This window comes from Ochotona curzoniae, unplaced genomic scaffold (assembly GCF_017591425.1).
Source record: "Ochotona curzoniae isolate NIBS_2020 unplaced genomic scaffold, NIBS_Ocur_1.0 contig_3819, whole genome shotgun sequence".
In the NCBI taxonomy this organism is placed as follows: Eukaryota; Metazoa; Chordata; class Mammalia; order Lagomorpha; family Ochotonidae; genus Ochotona; species Ochotona curzoniae.
Genome location: NW_024466004.1, coordinates 39063901 through 39080812, shown reverse-complemented (window position 1 = coordinate 39080812; position 16912 = coordinate 39063901). Strand labels below are relative to the sequence as shown.

Genomic DNA, 16912 nt, shown 5'->3' with positions numbered 1-16912 from the left:
GACCACAGCGCCCAACCAGCACGCGTGAAAAACAGGAAGGGAGTGGGCAGAGCCAGTAGCGGAAATATCGGGGGTTCCCTTGCTGGATAGCTACTCCCACTGGAGAGCATGAGCTGGGATGGGGGCAGACCAGACTAGGCAGGGCTACAACACCTGTGTGCCTCAGGTGGACTAGATCAGAGAAAAGCCAGGCTGGGCTGATTATTCTTACTGGTGCAAGCATAAATTAGAGTGGGTGAGGGTTGTTTGGGCTTAGCCACAGCATTAGCTGGCAGAAGTTGGCACTGGGGTCTAATTCTGTCAAGTCAAACCACAGAACTATCTGGAGAGTGCATAATCCTGGAGTAGGAGAAGCCTGGGAGGGAAATAGTGGGCTCCTCCCTCTTGGGTTGCCACTTCCACAGGAGGGCATAAAACTAGGACAGTGGCTGGGGTAGCCAGACGGACACCCAACAGCATCTGTGTGGGCTGCATAGTGGAGCTGGTTAGAGGGAACAAATCTTTAATACCCACTGACATGTATGAGAGCCAAATGGGATGTGGGACAGACTGAACTAGTCTGCTACACATACTAGCACACCAGGGTAGGGGTGGGTCTGGTGGTTATTGTGGGTCACTCCAACTAGGCTGCAGCTCCCACTGATTTATGCAAGGGCTGAGTATGTGCTGGGCAGAACCAGGCTGGACTGCAACACCCATTGGTTCCAGTGGGAGTCGAAAGTGAAAGCAGAATCAACCCAGCAGTGGCAACCACCAGCTGATCAGGGCCATTGCCTGAGCCAGGCCCTGTACTTGCTAGCACATGCAAGAATCTGGTCTGAGAACACCTCAGACAAAGTTTCTTCGGAGATCTCCCCAATCAAAATGCTGGTCTCAGAACCCTAACCAAGAAAAGAGAGAAGACAAAACAGGTCAATCAACCATCTCAGCTATATTTTGGCAGCGAAACACAGGGCAAACGGAGACTCTATGATGGACTATATCAATCAGTGGATTCTTCAACAACCTCATAGTGTTTGGAGTGGCTAGATTGGCAGCAATTCATAACTGGTGAACTATCAAAACCTCCTGAGCAAGAACCTCGGAGCATACCCTACATCTGGGACCTGGGGAGGGTGGGAAATTGGGTGGGCCTTCTCCCTTAATACCCACCTTTAAACATGAAGGAAACAATATGGAAATAATAGTCTTATCCACTTCCCCATAGCCCTTGAACCTTTTTATCCTAATTAACAATGTAAAGATTGTCAAAATATAATAATAATTAAAAAAAATAAACTAAATAAATAAATAAAAAGAACTCTGGTTCAAGTCCTGGCTGCTCAACTTCCAATTCAGCTCCCTGAGAAAGCAGCAAGAAAGGCCACGTATTTAGACCCCTGCTAACCACTTGGAGAACCTGGATGGAGTTCCTGGCTCCTGGCACTGGCGGAGCCTAACTGTCAGAGCCGTTGGAGAGTAAACCAGCAGCCAGAATATGCCTCTGTCTCTCCTCCTCTGCAACTGTTTCTGAAAATAAATCTAAAATATTAAAATAAATCTAATTTATTTAAATAGATAAAACAAACAAATTAAGTAAATTGTTTGGCTTTTATTTTTGGATGAGCAGTCATCACAGAACTGAGAAGAGGAAGAGCCGCCAGTCTTATCCCAGCCGTGCACCCTAAGTGACTAAGTCATGGAACAGATGGTGGGCAAAATGCAGAGCATCTTCCTACTCCTCTAGGCAATCTGCTTCAAAAACTGCAGCCCAGGAAGACAAGCACTCATAAAACAAATCTAAAAAGATAAATAAAATAAATCTCAAAAAACCTCAGCAAAAATGTCTATCTGCTATTTGGAGAGGCGGTATTAAGAAACAGCCAGTCAGGCCATGGGCTCTGAAATCAGGCTGGGGCCAAGTCGCAGCTCTGCCATTCACCACACTGAAACACTGAGAAAATTACCTCTGGGTCCTTGTATTATCATACATTTAAGTAGATATCATCATCCACCCCTAACAGTTTATAGGGATTAAATAAATTAATAAACATTTAGCATAGTCTACCATGCAGTAAATATTCAAAAGAAAACTAGCAATTGTATTAGTTATAATGCCATTGACCATGATATATCATTGCATGCTACGTCTCCTTCACAGATGATAGGAAAACAAGTTTTAGTTCTTCTCTGAGGTATTTCCAATAGGTTTTTAGCAATCTTCAGTTTTAAAAATAAATTGTAGGCCTGATGCAATAGCCTAGTGGCTAGAGTTCTGGCTTTGCAAGCGTCAGGATCCTATATGGTGCCAGTTTGTATCCCGGCTGCTCCACTTCCCTTCCAGCTTCCTGCTTGCAGCCTGGAAAAGCAGTAGAGGATGGCTCAAAACCTTGAGACCCTGCATCTGTGTGGGAAACGGGAAGAAGCGCTGGGCTCCTGGAATTGGTTCGGTTCAGCTCTGGCTATTCTGGCCCATTGCGACCGCTTGGGGAGTGAACCAGCAAACAGAAGATTATTCTGTCTCTCCTTTCTCTGTAAATCTGACTTTCTAATAGAAATAAATAAATCTTTTTAAAAAAGTGTTCATAAATCAATCACATAAGAACAATTCAGGTGAGCAGAATCTGAGCCATAGCATCTTTCACAGTTCCCCAAGCTGAAAAGCTGAGTAAGAGCTAGTGCTGTGACACAGTGAGTGCAGCTGCTGCCTGCGGCGTTCCTATCCACACGGGCACCAGTTTGAATCCTTATGGCTTCACTTCCGACCCAGCTCCCTGTAACTGGCCTGAGATGGCAGCAAGCAGGACCCCTGAATCCATGTGGGAGCCTGGAGGAAGCGCCTCGTTCCTGGCTTCAGCCTGGCCCCTACCGGCAGCTGTAGCCATTTGGGAAATGAACCACTCACCCTCTGTCTTTCCCTTCCTCTCTAACTCTTTCAAACCGATAAATATAAATAAATCTCTTTTTCAGAAAAGCAATGTGAGCAATATAATTGAGCAATGACAGTTTCTTGATTATGATACTGCACGATGTTACCACTGGGGATAAATCAAGGAAGCGCACTGAACTCTATCTCATTTATCTGAAGATAGATGACAAAAAGACAGCAGTCACCTTTTAAAAGTAATAAAATCCAGCCGTTTTGGCAATTTAGTATATATATATGTATATAAAACACATAAACCATTCTCTCAATCAAAACACAAAATAGAGAACATTCCTATCACTCCAAAAAATTCCCTCTTACCATTTTTATAGGCAATTCCCTAAGAATTACAGGAAATCACTAGGGCTTTTTATGATAATTATGGCTTTTTTTCCTTTTAAACATATTAACGTCTTTCCCCTCTTACTGACATGTGTATCTGAATGATTACTATCTATCTCATTAATGAGCATGTGCATATGTAAGTGATTAAAAAAACTACTCCACTACTGCAAGTTGGCTTTAAGTGGACTTAAGAGGAAGATTACAGGAGCAGATCTGAGCCAAGTGAATGTACACAGAAGATCTGCTAGCGGAGTGTCCTTGCTCGGATGCCCAGCTTTCCCTTCCCATTAGAGCCTATACAAGGCTAAGGTGCTGACATTCACAATGTCTTCAGGTGGTATGGACAGGTGTCTCACAGAGTCCAATATATTAGCTTACAAGTATGGAAAGGAATAGAAAAATTATCTCAATAAGCATGTCTAACCCTTCATTTTCCGAAGAGCTAGGAAAAGGCACACGAGCAGAGCCGATGCTGTAAGGTCAGTCAGGCTCTGGACCTGACTCTGAGTTTCTTTAGGTTTAGTCCAAGTCATTCATTAAAGCTGTGATCCAGCAGGTAGAATCTGTATAGAAAATAAAGGACTTTGGTCTTTTTCTCAAAATGATAGAACATGAAATATTTTCTTTTGTACACATGTAACCACCAAGCCTAACGACTCCATACAGATGACTTTTCTGCCCTTCGTTTCCCTTGGCAAGTTCATTCATAAGACAAAATACAACATCAAACATTCTAACTGTGGTCAAATCTGTCAGACTTGTATGTTTAGCTCAAGAATAACTTTTGCACAATACATATACATTTAGAGTTTCAATTCTTTCATGCATTACCAATATTTCATTTTCTTTATAACCTTTCTCCCATTGTGTCATGATCTGGGTAGCCAATTAATCTATAAATGTTCTGATTACTTAATGAAGGATTGAAATGACATTCTCATAGAAATGATTTTCATTTTCACTTCTAAAGCTGCAGAGAAAGAAACAATGTCAAAGAGATCACAGAGAAGACAGTATCATTAAGAATGGCTAGGACACTTAGAAGAAAACGTACTTTCCAGCCTGCTTTTTGAAGAGACATGGGAGGTAAAAATCCAACTAATCTGGTATTGAGACACTCACCTATTGGAACAGAGATCTTTCTCTTCTTGTAGTTTGGCTTAAACACAAAGCAGCCCTACAAAAAAGGAGGGAAAAAGCATAAAGTAAAAGTAACTTACCAGCAGAGATACACAATTAACAAACTATTTTATGGAGAAGTGATTTTTTCAAAATGGAAGGGAGGAATAATTTTTCATATAAGAAATCATATCACTTCTTTCTGAATTCTAGAAACAAATTTCTTCTTATACAAATTACTTACCTGAGGGCCCGGCATGGTAGCCTCGCAACTAATCCTCACTTTGCATGTGCACCAAGATCCAATAGAGGCACCGATTCTAATTCCAGCAGCCCCACTTCCCATCCAGCTCCCTGCCTGTGGCCTGGGAAAGCAGTTGAGGTTGGCCCAAAGCCTTGGAACTCTGCACCCATGTGGCTCTGCACCAGGAAGCGGCTCCTTCCTGGTTTTGGATTGGCTCAGCTCCAGCCATTTCGGCCACTTGGGGAGTGAATCAGTGGATGGATGATCTTCCTCTCTGTACATCTGACTTTCCAATAAAAAATAAATGTCTTTAACAACAACAACAAGAAGTTATTTACTTGAAAGGTAGAGACCTACATTGTCTATTTGCGGGTTTACTTTCCAAATGCCTGTAACAACTAGTACTGGCAAGGACTAGGCCAGGAGCCCAGAACTCAAAAACCACGTGGTGTCTTCACCACTTTACTAAATGCCTGGCCCAGAAGGGAAATTAAGGGGACTATCTACTTATTTCCTTTCTCTCCCATAGGAGGCCCAGATTTTATTAGTTCTTTGAGACCTAATCTAATGGAAGACAAAAAATAAGCTTAAACTCTGAAAGGTTCCATGTTTATGCAACTTAGAGAACAAAGAATATTTTTTTAAAGATTTATTTATTATTTTTATTGGAAAGGCAGATATACAGAGAAGAGGAGAGACATGAGGAAGATCCTCTGTAGGATGATTCACTCCCCAAGCTGAGCCAATCCAAAGCCAGGAGCTCTTCCGGGTCTCCCACACAGGTGTAGGGTCCCAAAGCTTTGGGCCATCCTCGACTGCTTTCCCAGACCACAAGCAGGGAGCTGGATGAGAAGTGGAGCTGCTAGGATTAGAACCAGTGCCCATATGGGATCCTGATGCGTTCAAGGCGAGGACCTTAACCGGTATGCTATCACACCGGGCCCAGGGATAAAGAATATTAATACCACATATGTAAAGCAAACCAAGCACGGGTGTTTGGTAAAGCTGTGAAGACACTACATGGGACACCCACAGCTCCTATCAGGTTATCTGGGTTGGAATTCTGGTGTTACTTGTGATTCTAGCTTCCTGGTAATGCACACCCTGATAGAACAGCTCACAAAGCTGGGTTTTTGTACCTACATGGGAGACATACACTGAGTTCCCAGGACAGAGTAAGCTGTGGTTTACTCTGACCCAACCCTAGTCCTGGCTCTTTCTTTACTATCAGTTGATATGGCACAGTTGGGGAGACTCCTGAGGATCTGTTCCAGGTCTATCTCCAGACCCAGCTTTCATGTGTGGTATAGTCTAGCATAGCCTAACCCAGCCCAGCCCAGCTCTTGTGTGTAGAGGTGGTGGGTGCTGTGGCCTGACCCAACAAAACCCCAGACCTGGCTCTCGGTATACTGCCAGGTGCTGTGGTCTGGCCCAGCCCTTACCCAGATCCAGCACTTTCTTGTTCTGATTGGTGCTGCTGCCTGAGGAAACCAATGATGCCTCCTTCCAGCTAGCTCCCAGACCTAGCTCTCATATTTGCTGATGGACACTGCAGCCTAGCCTAGCCCAGCCCACCCCTAGACCTGACTCTTCGAGCACCAGTGAGTGCTGTGGCCCAGTACAACTTGCCCCCTACGCCCAGTTCTCATGTGTACTGGCGGGTGCTAGGGCCTAGCTGGGAAGACCCCTGAAAACCTCTATTTGTCCAACCTCCAACTCAACTCTCATGTTTGCTGGCAGGTGCTGCTGCATACTGCTGCCCAGTATCAGCCCTCTTATGGGCCAACAGGTACTTCTGTCTAACCTAGCCTGGCCTGGTCCACCACTAGCCCTGTTCTCATATATGCAGGTGGAAGTTGGGAAGCTACATTCTTGATCCAGATTCCAGCTTGTGGCCTAGAAAAGAAATGGAGGATGGGCCCCTGTACACATGTGAGAGACCAGCAAGAGGCGCCTGACCCCTAGCTTCAGATCAGCTTTGCTCAGCTCCGGCCACTGTAGTCATCTGGGGGATGAACAAGCAAACAAAGCAGATAGAAGATCTCTAAGTAGCTTTTTCAAGTAACATAAATAAATTTTAAGAAACAAACTGTAAATCTTGTGTGTAGTTACTTATGAGTCTGCCTTTAAAGTAGATTATAAGCACCTGCAAGCCACTGCTGATCCTGCAACCTATATCACTGGGTTCTTCCCCCTTCTCTCATTCAAACTTTTTTCCTTGCTAGCAGTTAACACAGTTCGTGATACTCAAACAACTACGTTTAGCGTCTTACTTCAGGGCAGAAAAGGCTGTACTTTGTTTACAACCGGATCTCCGTGTCTAAAGGAGTGGCTAGTGCACAGTAAGCCTAACAGGGAAAGGGAACACTGCAACCTGCACAAAGAACTGAAAAAAAAAGTCCTCCTAGGAGTACCAAAAGGCAGGTACTGGCTTTGCATCGCAAGCAAAGCTGACCTCAACTGGATGCGGGGCTAAGATAACTCAGTTCTGTCTGCCGCCTCCTCCCCTAGCCAGGGAGCCAGGCCCCATACAACCTCTGCTTCTTGCCTTCGTCAAGAAGGAAGGAGGAGGCGGCGGAGCCCCGGGGAGCGCCCGCCCTCACGTACCTTGGACACCGAGGAGGTGGCCATAGTCGTAACGGCGCAGCCGACTCCAGGTCCACTCGGGATTTCCCGCGCGCCCTCGCGGCAGCAGGGCAGAGGTGACTGGTGTGCTACGGGGCTTCCTGATTGGTCAGCATGGCGTCCTGAGGCGGGCTTCCGGCGCGCCGAGGAGGCGTGGCGAACCCTGGCAGCAGCCGTTCAAGAAGCCTTATCCTGGGCCCGACATGGCGTGCGGCTTCCGTAGGTCCATCGCGGGTCAGGTACGGGTTCCGGAGCCGGCTGAGCGGGCCCGTGGCGGAGCGGCGGCCCCGGGACCCTTCCACCTCTGCGGTCCGTGTTCGGTCGTTCGGGTGGGCGGGTTCGAAGGAGTGCTGCGTGTCTGTGTTCCGTTCTCCGGAGCTGCAGAGGCAGACCGCACCGGGAGTCTGGGACGAGGCTGTGATCACTTGGCGTGAAATGTCAACGGGAGAAGCACCTGTTGCTTCCCTGACTCCTTCCCGCCCCAGCTGTCTGGGTAGGAACTCTATACGCCGCGATGGGACCCGAAAAAATAAGTGTTGCTTATACTGAGTGAAGGAAGATGGAACTATGTCTACGTTCGCAAGTATCTGAGAAGCAGGTTGTTGGCCATCGCTTTGGCAGCTCCTCCAGGATGGTTTCTGAGATACACAGGACTTCTTTTCTTGATTCAGAATTCTATTTGAAACGGATTCATAACAAAGGAATAACCTGAAATTTACCCAGAAAATTATGTAAAACTCATTGACTACCTGTGACACGTTGCAAGGAGACATTCTGTTGTGCTCCTGACAAGTCCTTTTCCCTTGTATTAACGGACCTACCTAGTCTATAATTGCCTAGTCTATAATTTACTGTGGCTCATTTTTACAATGTGCTCAGGCATTTTGGGGGAAATCCTTGTGCCTTTGTTTATGCTTGGAGAGGTACTGCCCTGTCCAATATCAACTCCCTGAGCTTCGCATGGTGTCGGGGAGACACCACCTCCTAGAGCTTTATCACTCCCTGAAAGGCGGGGTGAGAATTTGTTGAAAAATTAACTTGAGGTTTAAAGCTGGTCTTCCACTGACAGAGTTTGAAGGAGTCACTGACTTTGGCTTGAGTAGGAATGCATACCTATCTTAATAAGATTGCAACAGAAAAGGCAAGGAGCATTAAAGCATTAAGTTGATCCTGTCTCTCTTTCTGTAAGGATTTTTAAACTTTTTATTGGGAAGGCAGAAATACAGAGAGAATGAGAGAGAAAGATCTTCTTCGCCAGATCCACTGGTTCACTCTGCAAGTGGTCACAGTGGCTGGAACTGAGCCAATCCAAAGCCCGGAGCCCTCAGCTTCTTCTGGGGCTCCCACGTGGGAAGTGTGTGTGTGTGTCAGGTGGGGAGATGCAGGGTTCCAAGGGAATGTGCCATCTTCTGCTGTTTTCCCAGGCCATAAGCAGGGGAACTGGATGAGAAGTAGAGAAGCTGGGACTCAAACCAGTGCCTTATATGGGATTCTAGCACTTGCAAGGTGAACCACTGAGCCACAGCACTGGGCTCCTGTGTGCTAATGCTGTATGTTTTTTCTTGTAAAGAAAGGTGACTTAAAGCCCGGCATGATAGCCTAGCAGCTAAAGTCCTTGTCTGGCACACGCCAGGATCCCATATGGTTGCTGATTCTAATCCTGACAGCCACACTTTCCATCCAGCTTCCTGTATGTGACCTGGGAAAACAGTCGAGGATGGCCCAAGGTCTTGGAACCCTGCACCAATGTAGGAGACCTGGAGGAGATTCCTGGCTCTTGGCTTCAGATCGACTCAGCTCCAGCCGTTGTGGTCACTTGGGAGTGAATCAACGAAAGGAAGATCTTCCTCTCTGTATATCTAACTTTGCAATAAAAATAAATCTTAAAAAGAAAAGGAAAGGTGACTTAGAAACGAATATTTATTAAGTATGTCTGTGATAGTCTGTGTTCACCTTAAAGCCCATGGTATAAAAATATTATCCTGTTTATATAACTGTGTTATACAGATGAGCAGTTTAAGGTCCAGAGAGATTAAATCACCTACTGAGGGCTCCAGTCAGTCAATAAATTAAAAGGGTTTATGAACAAAATTAACTGTAAAGCCAGCATTTTCGATACACCATGGTGTTTAGTATGAAGGCAGGAGGCACAATGTGATCTGTAAAGACTTTATGTCTTTCTGCGGTGCCAGCATTAAGTATGTATGTATTTTGGGGCATGACCAGAAATTTGAGAATAAATTTAAAAATAATACAATATTTGATTGTATTTATCATTGAGGATTCCTTTCCTGGTTTAGGAATGAAGGAAAGTATTATGTGCAATGAAATATACATTCAGAAAACTCTGATGAATGCGTCTCTAGACTATGTCGGCATGTCCTCAGTTCTGAGGTTGAAAGTGACTGGAGTAGGACTGTGTTCTAGAATGACTCCAAGCTTACCTGGAAAGAGAAAAACAAGTAACTGCAGTGCAGTCTGCAATTACTGTATCTTTAGAAGCATGAACCAAGGAAACTTGGAAGAGAAAGCTCCTAAATGTCAAGGAAGACTTTATGGACAAAATGGAATAGGGCCTGTGTCTTGAAGGCGGGATGAGGAGGAATGTGTTGACTGGATAGAAGGAGAGCATGGAAAGGGTTAGGGCATTTTAAGAAAAGCATGTGTGTGGACACAGACATAGGGCAAACAGTATGAGTTCGTGAAACCATAGTATTTGGGTATGGCTGAAATGTTGAGTGTGCCTCACTTCAGTGAGCCTTGCGTATCTATTCATTTTCACCTCTGCTGCCCCTTGTTACCACTTGTTGCCCCATCCCAGACTAAGTCACCACACCAGTATTGCTTTGCTTGTGATAGTCTTCCAATGGCTCTCTTTCCATCCTTGCTTTACCTCCAGTCCATTCTACATGTATTAAGAAATATGACTTCGAGCATCTTAATCACACCATAACACTTGCTGTTCTACCAGGACCTGGACATATTTCTCTGTCCCCATTCTGCCACTGCATCCTGTCTAGCCACAGTGTTATCTTCTGCTTTGCTAATGAAGCAAGGTCCTTCCATTCCTATTACATTTTCATTGTGTAATTATCTTTGTGCCTTAAAAATAAACTTTACACCGTGACACTTTATACAAGATGAAATTTCACAAAATAATGCTTCTCTTAGGTGCATTTTTGTCTGTTCTGTACTTCGTTGAATACAGAAGTTGCTGTATTCAACTTCTGGCTGGCAGTCGAGACTTGCTCAATATATTTCGAAGTTGCAAGATATAGCTTGGGAAGTGTGTTGTCTAATTCTCTCAGTCCCTTACTAAGAATTAACAATTATATTGTTCTGTTGTTCTGTTCTTAGTAATCTTCATAGAAGAAGAGAAATTGAATCTATAAAATATGAGACCAAGTCTGAGAAATCAAATAACACCTCTGTTTATCCTCTGTCTTCTCTGTAACTCTGACTTTCAAAATACATGAATAAATCTTTAAAGCACTAAGCCAGGCAAAAGCCTGGAGCTTCATTCTGATCTTCCATTTGAGCGGTAGGGCCTCAAGCACTTGGGCCATCTTCTGCTGCTTTTCCCAGGCCATCAGTAAAGAGCTGGAGCAGAAGTGGAGCTCCTGGGGCACCAACTGGCACACATATGGGATTCCAGCATCATAGACAGTGGGCTTACCCACTTTACCACAGCACCAGCCCCAAAAATAAATCCTTAAAAGAAAAAGCTGTTTGTTTTTGTAGGTTTGAGAGATACATACATGGGTGAGTTGTTCCACATGTTCTGTTCCCTGACTTATTCCCTAGTGTGTGCCACAACCAGGCTGGGTTAGGCCAGGCCAACCCAGGAGCTCAAGACAATCTGAGACACCCACGTTGGTGGCAGAAACCCACGTGCTTGAGTCATCACTGCATCATTGTGCATCCTGCGGTGTATGTTAGTAGCTGAATCCAGGCATTCCAATATGGGATGCTAACATCTCAGGGGCATGTTCATCTTGCTGTGCCAAATGTCTGCCACTGTAATACTTTTGTTTTCAGTTACGGCTGCTTTTGAGCTTTGGTATGCCACATCCTTTCCATTAGGTTCTGTTAATTTTTTAAGTTTATATTTCTTGGAAAGGCAGATCAGATTTGTAAAAAGGAGTGAGAAAGATCTTCTAACTGCTGGTTCACTTCCCAAAAAACCACAACCAGTGGAGCTAAGCAGATACAAAGCCAGGAGCTTCTTCTAGGTCTCCCCTGTGGGTGCAGGTCCCAAGGACTTGAGCCATCCTCTACTGCTTTCCCGGGCCACAGGCAGGAGCTGGATGGAAAGTGGAGCAGCTGGGGCACTAGCTGGCACCCATCTGAGACTGCAGTGCTTGCAGGGCGGGGGTTTAGCCATTGCACCAGGCCCTGTATTAGCTGTTTGAGGCTGTCCCCTCTTCCCCTTCTCTCTGGCTTTCTCTCCTGCCTCTGGTGTTTTCTTCACTAATCTGTGATTTGTGATGCCTCTTCTTTTTCCCTTGTTTAAGCTTGAAAGCTCTTCTCTGGATCTGTCATTGTTGTTGTGGATTTTACTTCTTTATTCCTTGTCTCATTTTTTTTCTGGTTTGCCTCACTTTTTGGTTTCAACAATTTGTAACCTCTGCAGTTTTTCACTCTTTGGTCTCTGTTCATTTGGCAGTTGTGACCTTAATATATTATTCCTAAATAGTAGCATGAATATATTTAAATGTTGCTAACTAGCCCTGGAATTTTGCATTTTGCTGTAAATGTTTCTGTTTTGATTCTTAGCGTGCACAGATGAAATTTGCTCCCAATGATTGGAGAATGTGTTGCATTCCCATTGGGAAATTGCTCAGTATGCTACTGTATAATTTTTCTTTTGAAAATTACCGGAATTTGCTTCTGTTTTACTCATTCTTTCACAGCTCTGTACTATCTCCCAGTCTCAGAGGAAAATGTATTCTCAATTCACTTCTTTTCATATTTGGAGGAATTATTGAGAAGGAACTGTTTTCTTTGACGCTTCAGACATGAGAACCGAGCTAGAAACAAGCCTGGCCTAACAGGACTGCTCCATCCTGCCTCACCATCTTGTATGTCTCTCCTTGACTATCACTTTAAAGTTTATGACAGGGCTGTGCCCGCCCTGTGCTATCTGCTACTTGCAAACAACCCACCTATTTACTCTTTCTCTGCTCTTTTTCAATTTGATATTGGGTGGCAGTTTAGAAGTGGGAAATTGAAGAAGTTTCCATTCTACCTTTTAATCTCAGAAGTCTTGTTCTTTTGGGTTTTTATAAAATTTACCATCCTAGTCATTTGTACATGTGCAGATCAGTAGCAGGAAGTGCATTATGTTGTACAACCATTACCACCATGCTTATACAGAACTCTTGTCATTTTTTAAAAAAAAAATATTTATTTTTTATTACAAGGTCAGATATACAGAAAGGAGGAAAGAGAGAGAGAAAGATCTTCCATCCAATGAATCACTCCCCAAGTGACCACAAGGGCCGGTACTGCGCCGATCCGAAGCCAAGAACCAGGAACCTCTTCCAGGTCTCCCACACGGGTGCAGGGTCCCAAAGCTTTCAGCTGTCGTCGACTGCTTTCCCAGGCCATAGGCAGGGAGCTGGATGGGAAGTGTGGCTGCCGGGATTAGAACCGGCGCCGATACGGGATCCTGGCATGTTCAAGGTGAGGACTTTAGCCACTAGGCCAAGGCACTGGGCCGAGAACTCTTCTCATTTTGCAAAATTGAACTCTAAAAGATTTATTCCTTTCTTTCTCATCCCAAGGTACCTTTTGCAAAAGTGTTGCAACTTAATTTTTCAAAAAAAATTTTTTTTTAGAGGGCCTGGTGTAAGGATGGCTCAGTGGCTAAATCCTTACTTTGCATGTGCCAGGATCCTATAACTGCACCGGTTTGTGCCCAAGCTGCCCCACTTCCCATCCAGCTCCCTGCTTGTGGCCTGGGAAAAGTGCTGGAGGACGGCCCAAAGCCTTGGGACCCTGCACCCGTGTGGGAGACCTGGAAGAGCTCCTGGCTTCTGTTCTGATCAGCTCCGACTCTCATGGCCAAGTGGGGAGTGAACTAGTGGATGGAAGATCTTTCTGTCTCTCCTCTCTAAATCTGCCTTTCCAATTAAAAAAAATCTTTAAAATATATATATGTATTATATATTTTTTGACGGGGACAAGCAGAGCAGCAGAAGGAGCCCTCTCATCTGCTGGTTCATTGCCCCAGATGTCTGTAGGCTGGAAATCTCATTGCTCTGATATGTCTTAACTGCTAGGCCAAACCCCTGCTCCTGAAGTAAGCATATTATTGCTGCGGTTGACCTACATTACTAAGGATTTGTTTTGTTTTGTTTTTGCAGTAGAGTTAAATTATAGCTAACACAGGCAGAAAATCTCATGGGTAATCTTTGGAAGTTATTCTGTTATCAATAACACATGTTCTAAAAGGAGAAATAAATTTTATGACATTTTTCTGAATTGTTACAAAAACTCTGATTTATTGTGCAGTAGCCTTACTATCTCTATATTTCATCTGAAAACTGAAGCTCTTTCGTGTAAAATGACTTTTTCAAAGTCTCATCTCACAGTAAGAGTGGATTTTTCTTTTTGATAGAACGTTAAAATAGGACCTTTATCACTTATTGTATCTTATTGGCTAGAAAGTTTCACAGTATAAACTTGAACTGTTTTGCCTGCATTTTCTGAATAATTCAGAGCAATTGTCTCTTCCTGAGAATATATCCTACGTAAATAACCTTTTGGTAGGGGATATAATGAGTCACTTCCTAAAGTTCAGAAGTTTAAAATAAAGACTACGCTCTGAGATTTAAATTTAAAAACATACCAAATACTGTGGAGATAAATGATGGTTCTAGGTCTTCAAATGTTTCAATAGGCATGAATTTTTGTTGACAAGAGTAAATAGCATTACTCAACAGAAGACAGTGGCTTTGATTTTAGTTTTGTTCCTTCTAAACTAAACATTTAGAGAACTCTTTTTTCTTATGCTCTAACACTGTTTAATTTTCTTGTTTTCCCGGACAGTCCCTTGCCCCCTCCTAATTCCACAGCCATGGCTGATCCCATGTTGAGCATAATCAGGACCAAGGAGGTGGGAAGAAAGATGATAGTTTTAAATTCCTAATGGCTGCCCTACTGTTTTACTATGTTTTTATGAATTTCTCATTCAAAGGATATAAGGCATAGGGATTAATTAATAAAGAAAACGGCACAGGAGTTGACTGTAGGGTTTGGATTTTTTTTTTTCCTGAAGATTTTAAAATATTTATTTGAAAGGCAGAGTGACACAGAGAAAGAGAGAGAGGAATGATCTTTTAGGCAAATTCTTCCTGCTTCCATTTCATCATTCATGAGATGAAAGCTTGCAAGGAAGTATTAAGGCCCTTAGGACACACATACCTCATGAGGATGATTCAGTGCATTTTAATGTCTCTTTCAAGAAAGGGAGTGTCTGGTTAGTGCAGTAGTTCTAACTTGACCTCTGCCGGGCAAGCACACATGGAGCTTCTGAGAAATACAGGGGTACTCACCAGCACCGCTCTCCTCCCTGATGAAGAATAAATCTTTGATAGGCATTTGTTTACCAAATAAATAAATAGGCAAGTGCTTATAAAACATTTGATAGGTATGTTTGTTTTTAATGCTGTGAGGTTTCTTGCCTGCTTTGTTCACTGTTGTCTCCCTTGTACCTGAAGCAATGCCTCTCAGAATAGCCCCACAGTAAAGAGTTTTTAATGAGAAAAATTTGTCTTTGGGTCTTTGATGACTCATCTTAGTTTCTGTAGGAAAAACAATTTAGAAGTTACTTCTAATATTACGAAGATAAACTTAGTCTTCGTGGTAATTGTTTCTGTCTGCTCCTGTACGGTCAGCCTTTCCGTCATCTTCAACCCCCGAGCCCTGGCAAGCACTGTTCTCTCTGTCCTGACAGTTGTGGATTTTCTAAAGCGTTTTAAATCTGACTTCTTTCACTTAACGTAATGCATTTGAAATTCATTGGTGTTCAGAATAATTTATTCTTTGTATTGCTAAGGTATTCTATTGAATCTGGAACAGATAAGGCAACAAGTCTTGCCCTTTTTTATTCTTTTTTGTTGTTTAGCTTTCCAGAGTGTTGGATCTTCCACCAGAAAACCTGATCAAGTCAATTTCTGCAGTTCCAGTCTCCAGAAAAGAGTTAAGTGCAATAAAGTTGTTGCAATATAGGTTACTGACTGTTACTTTGTTGCTTTTACAAAATTATTACTCTTCAGTTTACAAAACAGTCCTTGAAATTAACCATAACGTATGATTCATTTTATTGCCTCTGACTTCAGTAATAAAGCCAGAATTATTTTTAGATACACATGTGGCAGATTATATTGTTGTGTTTATTTTGCATTTCTCACACCAATAAATATAATTATTGCGAAGTCTTTGAGAATTAAGTGCAAATTTAATCTTGTAACAACAACGGAAAGAACTGAAATAGTTGAAATTACAGAGTTTTGAAGGAATGTTAAAGATTATAGCCATCTGAGATTTGGTTACTGTGATACACTCTTCATCTCTGGTTTTCTATGTTGTTTTGTACTTGAGGATGCCCAGTCATAGGAAATTGTTGGTTACAACCCACACACCCCTGGCACCTGCCTCCTTGGGAGCAGGGTGCTATCTATCTCATTAGGTCTTCCTCATTGATACTTGTTGCATATTTGATTAGAAATTGCATAAAACACCATTTCAAGTAGTAGTAGAATGCCATATATATCCTAACTTTTAAAGAGATGTAGATAAAATTTCAGTACCATTATGACTTTGTATTTTATTTCATTATTTGTGTCAGGAACTTCAGAATGGGATAAATATTCTTGTTCCTGGAATAGGACCAAGAAGCAAATGATAAAGGAAGAGAAAGGCTGCATTTGATCTGATGAGAAAAAAGAGCATTGGTGTAGTGGCCTTGTACAGCTTCCTGTATATCAATTTCCAAGAACAGAGGCACCACTGTCAAAGTTTCCATTATTATTGGAAATTGATGTAGCTTTCCAAACCAGTTACCTATTCCATAAAATCTGTAAATTCTAGTTTGCATCAAAAGGGAAATGTTACACTTTTTATGTTTCCTGAGTCTTTAGTAAGGTAAACTGTCCGGGCTCATGTTTTGAAGAGAATTTCCTTTTACCTGTCTGCACTGTGACAATCAGAAGGACTGAGACTGATTTTTAGAAAACAAATCTTAGGGAGAACTTGTACATTTTTCTGACTATGAGTGTAAAATTCTGCGTATTTTAAGTTTACTTAGAGAGAACCTGTACTACATTTCCATGATAATCCCAGGTATTCTTGATTCTTTAAGATTGAGTGTAATTGGTTTTTTTTTTTTCTTTTTGATTTTTTAAGATTTTTTTAAATTGGAAAATCAGATTCACAGAGAAAAAAAAACAGAAAAGGATCTTCTGTCTGCTGGTTTACACCCTGATTGGCCACAATGGCCGAAGCTGAGCCAGTCCAAAGCCAGGAGCCAGGAGCATCCATCAGGTCTCCCACATGGATACAGGGTCCCCAGGCCTTGAGCCATCCTCAACTGCTTTTCCAGGCCACAAACAGGGAGCTGGAAGGGAAGTGGAGCAGCTGGGACACCAACTGGTGCTCATTTGGGATCC

At 43.0% G+C, this 16912-nt stretch overlaps 2 protein-coding genes across 4 annotated transcripts in view; one reads left to right on the top strand and one right to left on the bottom strand.

Annotated features, from left to right (window-relative positions):
• ORC3 (origin recognition complex subunit 3) overlaps nucleotides 1-7285 on the bottom strand; it is a 61778-nt gene extending 54493 nt beyond the window's left edge. For both annotated transcript variants that reach the window (XM_040983745.1, XM_040983747.1), the window contains exons 1-2: nucleotides 7221-7285; nucleotides 4373-4427 (exon numbers count right to left, since the gene is read on the bottom strand). In XM_040983745.1, coding sequence (XP_040839679.1) covers nucleotides 4373-4427; nucleotides 7221-7244 — 79 coding nt within the window. In that variant the 5' untranslated portion in view covers nucleotides 7245-7285. The remainder of the gene's footprint in view (nucleotides 1-4372; nucleotides 4428-7220) is intronic.
• A 106-nt stretch (nucleotides 7286-7391) lies between these two features.
• RARS2 (arginyl-tRNA synthetase 2, mitochondrial) overlaps nucleotides 7392-16912 on the top strand; it is a 65231-nt gene continuing 55710 nt past the window's right edge. Inside the window, exons 1-2 of one of the 2 annotated variants that reach the window (XM_040983748.1) lie at nucleotides 7392-7477; nucleotides 15370-15443. In XM_040983748.1, the coding sequence (XP_040839682.1) occupies nucleotides 7442-7477; nucleotides 15370-15443 (110 nt within the window). In that variant the 5' untranslated portion in view covers nucleotides 7392-7441. The remainder of the gene's footprint in view (nucleotides 7478-15369; nucleotides 15444-16912) is intronic. The other variant, XM_040983749.1, reaches the window with a different exon arrangement.